General features: G+C 35.7%; 1 protein-coding gene across 1 annotated transcript in view; it reads right to left on the minus strand.

The window, feature by feature from the left end:
- LOC119597033 (calcium-activated chloride channel regulator 1-like) overlaps nt 1-526 on the minus strand; it is a 32,455-nt gene extending 31,929 nt beyond the window's left edge. The window contains exon 1 of the mRNA XM_037946469.1: nt 1-526. This exon is cut by the window's left edge and continues 39 nt beyond it. Within this exon, the coding sequence (XP_037802397.1) occupies nt 1-114 (114 nt within the window). The 5' untranslated portion in view covers nt 115-526.
- Nucleotides 527-7,395: the final 6,869 nt, after the last annotated feature.

Here is a 7,395-nt window from a genome sequence, read left to right on the forward strand (position 1 = left end):
CTTGCCAATGGCCACGACCACGCCTTCGTATCCATTTTCATATAGCACTATATCTGCTTTTGTTAAGGCGAAGATTAGGCCAACTGTCAGAACACAGAATATGGAACTCGCCATGCTTTTATATGTATGTCACAGTATCGTAATATCACAAAAATACCGGTATTTATATATTTTTATGGAATCATTTTCGTCCTTTTCACAACACTTAATCAACTAAATACTAGGTTTACTAGATCTTAAATAATACATTAGCGTTCTCATCACAGAATAAGCACCCATACACATTTTTCTTCGAATATTACAAATGCACACACCAATTTTAACATAGCCTCACGCAACTGGACACTCTTTGTACCCGCGTTCTCTTGACATCACTAGAAAAAATAATAATAAATAAATAAATTGTGCTCGCGGTCTCTAACAAGCCTTCATGTCTCCCCTGTCACCAACAACGCGCGAGCGAATGAAACTGGGGACCTTCTCTGAGGATAAGTCTTCATGGTGACCTTAACCTCTCTCGGAGCTACAGAACCCACACACGCACGCACACACGAACTCATAGAAAAAAAAACAAGAGCTTTCCCCCCTCTCCCTTCCCCCCCCCCCCTCCCCGGAAACCACTCGCCCAGAGCCAGAGAGACATATGTAGCAAATGACAATAACAGACGCGCGCTTTAAGGTGGCTCCACATGCTCTTAGTATATAACTTACGACGTTCTAGCCTGCTCTCATTATTCATCGCGCATTGCTAACAAGATCTGATATGTTGTGATGCGATCTGGTTTTGATGATTTTTAATTCGTCGTCACGTTGGCCCTTAATTACTTTTGGATCATTATATATTCTTAGAATATATGTATAAAAAAAAGAAAATGAATTAGAACTGTAGAAAGAAAACGTGTACGTCATCTCTATTAACAGAAAACGTGAGTCACGTGGTTACCGAAGTGAGGATTTCCTAAGGCACCCAGCAGGATATCCTACCTTTTCTCTCTCTCTCATTTTCATTCTCTCTCTCTCTATCCCCCTCCCCCCTCTCTCCCTGATTTTCATTCTCTCTCTCTCTATCCTCTCTCTCTCTCTCTCTCTCTCTCTCTCTCTCTCTCTCTCTCTCTCTCTCTCTCTCTCTCTCTCTCTCTCTCTCTCTCTCTCTCTCTCTCTCTCTCTTTCTCTCTCTCTCTCACACACACATTACAGATAGACATATCGAATTAAACAAAAGCTTTTATCAACTCATAAAATGATTATGCATTTAATAAAAGATTTAGTGAAATATAAACCCGTGTATGCATGAATTATGTGGGTATTCACTCGTTGCAATCTGTGTATTAAATATAGTCCCTCAAAAGAACACAGTAAAGTGTAACTGAGCACCAGCATATGGGCACAATTATGCAAAGAAAAATATTAAAATATATATTCATAAGTATGATAATGCAAACAGACAAATGCAAGTACACATTTACACACGAACACTTCTACACACGCATACAAATACTCCCTCTCATACACCTACACTCTCTCTCTCTCTCCCTCTCTCCCTCTCCCTCTCCGTCTCCCTTCTCTCTCTATCTCTCTCTCTATCTCTCTCTCTTTCTCTCTCTCTTTCTCTTTCTCTTTCTTTCTCTTTCTCTTTCTCTTTCTTTCTCTTTCTCTTTCTTTCTCTTTCACACACACACACACACACACACACACACACACACACACACACACACACACACACACAAACACACACACACACACACACACACACACACACACACACATACCAGGCGCCCCGTACACAATAACCACTCCCATTAAAACCAACCACCAGAAACTGCAGTGGAAGGCGCTGCAGAAACGTCCGCCTTGAAAATACAAGCATCGTCACCCACGCCTCCATATGTGACCCCAAAAACACCAACACCCGGTCAGGGAGAAGCATTCGGGGGCCATTGCCACGGTCTGCCGCTGATGCAGAGGCTTGCTAGGGCGGGCTGGTGTGGTGGTGGTGTCGTTTCATTTATGTATGTTTATATGTGAATATAGTGTATGTATGTATGCACGAAAACACACATATACACATATACATACACACACACACACACACACACACACACACACACACACACACACACATACATACACACACACACACACACACACACACACACACACACACACACATACATACACATATACAGATGTGTGTGTGTGTTGTATGTATATATGCATGTACGTGTCTTTGACGTGTGCGTACATGTGTGCGTGTTTCTAGACATACCTTTATGCAATTACAACCAACAGAATTCTATGATTTCCCCAAAACAAAATCCCAACACCTTTTATTCATTTTGCCTCAGCAATAAACACCATAGCGTGATGCCCATTAGCGTGCCAGCCAGACCCAGAAGTGCCACCCCCCCCCCTCCGTCCTTCTCCCTTACACCACTCGATGCCCAACCTACTTCATACGAAAATGTCATCTCGGTTACGTTAATTCTGAAAGCATGAATCAAAGGCTTGGCCAGGCATTAAGCTGATTCGTTATTTCACAGTATTGTGTGTTTGTTTTCGTTAATAGACAGTAATTAATGGTTTAGTGGAGGCGGGGTAAAATTGGCAATGGAGGTATAGATATTAGGGTTAAGTTGCTGATATTGTTCGTTGTGGGAGAAACAAGCTAAGTTGGATTTTTGGATTTAAAAGGAGTATATTGGTTAATGAGAACAGAATAAAATAAAAGGATGTTAGTGATGTGTTTGATGTACGAAAAAAGTGAAATAAACGATATAAAAAAATTAAACAGAAAGATCTGGATAAAATATAAGTACCAGAAGATTTTTTTTTTTCTTTAGATACAACTTCTGCTATTTTTAGTATTACTACTATTATTATTTCCATTAATGTTAGCATCAATAATACCATTATTTTATTTATTTATTTATTACATCGTTATTAATATAACAATTTTGTTTTTGTTATCAATTTATTTTTTTCCGAATATCTGGAAGTAAAGCAAATTATTGATTTTTTACACGCTGTCACCAAAACAATTTTACCATACAAATTATTAAAGCACTTGAATATTCTTTGCCCTTGTGAATAATTATTAATGATAATAGTCCCCGTAATTCATTCTGCTAACATTCTGCGATCGCCATTGACAGTTATCTCACGCAATATATAAAACAGCAACTGTAAAGCTATGATATTGCGGTAAAGTAATGAATTAACTAACGATAATATTGAAATACATGGACAGGACTCTTGTTTATAAGACAGTACTGTTTTATCTTACGGCTTTGCAAAATATAAACAATGCTTTTTATATGTATTAATGTAATAGATTTGAAGTTTTCGTTTCCCACTAGGCCACTAACCTTTTTTACATGTTCTAATGATATTATTACATCTTATAAAACTCATACTTTTTCCTTTTTTTAATATTAAGTATCTTTATATTTAGGCTCCAGATCACCTAAGAAACAAAACTTATTTGACCTTTCATGGTTTTCCTCGAATTCAACCTTAGACTACTGAACACTACGTAAAGAGAATAAAGTGCTTCATATGTAATAGATATGTTTGTTGTTATTTTCTAATAAAGAGTTCTTTTTGTAAAGCTTCATAATAACTTGTCCTGAAACATCGTTCGAAAATCATTTAATTGGTAATGTTTAATTGAAATTTAAAAGATAAACACTCTGCCGAAGTGCAATCCTTTTCTTAGAAACAGATAATTCATTCAACCGCATAATGTATCATGGTCGTTGTACTTGTGTATAAAATAAAAGAAAGCAGTTATGTGTTGAAGTGGCATTCACTGGTGTCACATACGTAAATAACCATATTACATGGAAGAAGTTGTGAAGGCAGGTCTATACAGAAACATACAGAAACATAGGGAATTACTTAAATAATTTTGACCCATGAGGGGGAAAAGGGGAAATGTCAAAATTGACCAAAATCTAGGGGAAGATTTATATGGGAAAGTTGGAGATGAAATGACATTCGTTTTTGGAAGTGATGCTGTAAAAGTATATTATACTCCATAAGAAAAAAATAAATAAAACTCCCCAGAGAGAGGGAGGGAGGGGGTGGTATGAGTGGGTGGAGGAGGGAGGGAGTGAGCAGGGTGGGGTGGGACAGACTACACGATCAGTCCCTGTATTAAATGTGATTGGCTAGACGAGAGAATGGGTGGACACAATACACGATCAGTTCCTATATCGAGTGTGATTGTCTGGACGAGGTGGGGAGGCCAGGGAGGGAGGGAGAGTGCTTGTTCTTTCCCCACCCAGGTGAAGCTGTAGAGAGAATTTTCTCCCAAATAGATCTAGTGAAAACCAAAACGAGAAGCAAGATGAACCCTTAATAGACTGCTCCATGCCAGAACATTTTATACTGCTGCATGTTATGATTTTCAAGATTCTTCTAAGACACCTCTTGTAGGATGACAGAAAAAATATACGAAACGGAAGATCGAAAGCATAAAGATAGCTGAAAGTTTTCTTTTAGCCTTCTCTCTCTCTCTCTCTCTCTCTCTCTCTCTCTCTCTCTCTCTCTCTCTCTCTCTCTCTCTCTCTCTCTCTCTCTCTCTCTCTCTCTCTCTCTCTCTCTCTCTCTGGCATGCACATAAGCATGATTTGTGTTAGCCAATAGTCCAAGATCTAAAGTCTAAATCAGGCGCTTGCTATGTTGGTTCTTTGTCGGTCCAGAGCCATCGGGCCGGGGGAAACCTAGATGACAATTATAGCTGATCCTATTTGACCCTTCAGTTTGCCTCCAGAAGTCACCGTGTTAAGAAACACCATCAGCCTCCGGCTCTCCGGGGCGCGCCACTACACTCAGCGTCTGCTCCCAGACATCGCAAGTCAAGCCGTATACCACTATCACTGTCCAACCAGTCATTGTATTAAGGCCCCACAGGCTATTACACCTCTCTCTCTCTCTCTCTCTCTCTCTCTCTCTCTCTCTCTCTCTCTCTCTCTCTCTCTCTCTCTCTCTCTTCTCTCTCTCTCTCTCTCTCTCTCTCTCTCTCTCTCTCTCTCTCCCTCTTCTCTCTCTCTCTCTCTCTCTCTCCCTCTCTCTCTCTCTCTCTCTGTATGTTTTCCTTTATCTTAGATTATTTTGTATTTTATTTATTATTTTCATAACAGTATACAGTCAAAGATGTTTGGTTAAGTAACAGTACAGGAATTAAATATTTTGGATGATGCAATTCAAACTTCGTAGGACGTATCAAAGTTAAACAGCTATATCACATTTATGAACACTAATGTGTTTCATTACAGTGGCAAACAAGTAAAAGCATTGAAAACAAACAAATGATCCACTGTGTTTTTTTAAATAAAAACTTGCAATACTAAAAACAATGCAATAACCATTATTCGAAAGTAATATTTAAATTCACACCTTCACACTCCTGGATGTATTACCAGGGACTCGGATACCAGTCTATGCAAAATCATATTAAATCAAGGTTCCCATTTTGATGTCACTTAAGTAAAAAAGAAAAAAAAAAGCAATCTGAATTGTTATTTTCCTTTGTTTGTATTACTTTTAGAGTGAATTACTAGTTTTTTTGTTTATTTGTTTTTTTGTTTGTTTGATTATTTTTTGTCAGTACGAATTATTTTCGAGCCTTTGTGTGAAAATAAAACTAAATAAATAATGACTATTCCTTCACTATTGTATCTCATTTCTATAAGTTTGTATTTTAGTTTGAGAAATGAAGTGATTTTTATTGTAAAATGTATTAAAATGTTCCTAAATACAGAATTAAATGAAAAGGAAAAAGTCGGTATTTTCTCCTCCCTTTCTTGCAGAATTAACCTTCATTTTTATGCCTCATTTGTGCTGTTGGATACGTAAAAAGGTAATTTTCGGTTTTCTTTTTGTTAAGCGTAGAAAGAATTAGTAAAAGACTATTCTCAGGAGACTGATAACAGTTTGTACAATACAGACTTGCTGTAGTCCACATACCAACTCCAACACTTCGCCAATATTACATCACCCCTCCAACAGACACCTAACATTCCTCCAACACTGCCCCCACCCCCCAACCCCCAATTGACGCCTCCTTCTCAACATTGCTTTTTTTCGAAAATTGCTATACCGCACTTCAGCAAAAACCTTCGTTATTGTTTGGATGGTTGCTGGTTATAACAAATAAATGCGCTAGACATCTAAGGTCATATAGCACGCCGTTACTATAGGAGTTAAATCTGCCAGGCGATATAACGTACATTGGATCAGCAAGGGATTTTAATTTGTCTTGCAGTGTTTATTTTTTTCTTGTATAACGCCATGAAATAAACGCGTAATCGGAAGTCATCAGTAAACAACACATATATCGACATACATTCGTTTGTATTCACATGTGATATCTCCTTGTACATTTGTGAGAAGCCTGTTTACACCAAACGAATCGATTCCACCCAGTTCAAGGAAATTCATGTAACTCGAATAATTTAAATCGGCAGGTCTCATATATACATGATATATGAGTGTGTGTGTGAGTACATACATACACACACACACACACACAGATATATATATATACATTTACAATTTACATATATATATATATATATATATATATATATATATATATATATATATACAGATACACACACACACACACACACACACACACACATATATATATATATATATATATATATATATATATATATATATATATATATATATATACCTTGATACATTTTATAAGAATCACATATAGCATATCGCTCTCGCACTAATTTATATATCAATCACTTCTGACTGACAAAAAAATGATCCCGCGCGACGGAATTCGATTCGAAATTATCAAAAAATGCAAAAATTCATGTCGTAATGTCAATGATAGGATCCTTTATGGCAAAAAAAAAAAAAAAAAAAAAAAAAAAAATATATATATATATATATATATATATATATATATATATATATATATATATATATATATATATATATATATATATATATTAATAACAATACATTCGTTCCAGCAGCAGTTATTATATGATAATGTTGCTGATGATAAATATTACTAAATATTGAGTTTGTGGTAAATGGTAACATAATGGTAATAGTAATAGAATATAATTATAGTTACGGTAATGACGTAGTAATAAAATGAAAATAACATCATTAGTAATACACATTAATATTGAAAATAAAAGCAATATATGAAATAAAAATAAAATAAAAAATACAAAATATAACAATGTTAAAATAATAGCATTAAAGACATTACGATTTAAAATAGAATTAAGATAAAAAGTAAAAATAAAATTAAGATACAAATAAAACAAACAACAAAAATAACATTGATAATAAACATTAGAATTTAAAATGAAATTATATAAAATAAAAATTAATATATAAAATAAAAATAAAATA

Source organism: Penaeus monodon, chromosome 38 (genome assembly GCF_015228065.2).
Source record: "Penaeus monodon isolate SGIC_2016 chromosome 38, NSTDA_Pmon_1, whole genome shotgun sequence".
NCBI lineage: Eukaryota > Metazoa > Arthropoda > Malacostraca > Decapoda > Penaeidae > Penaeus > Penaeus monodon.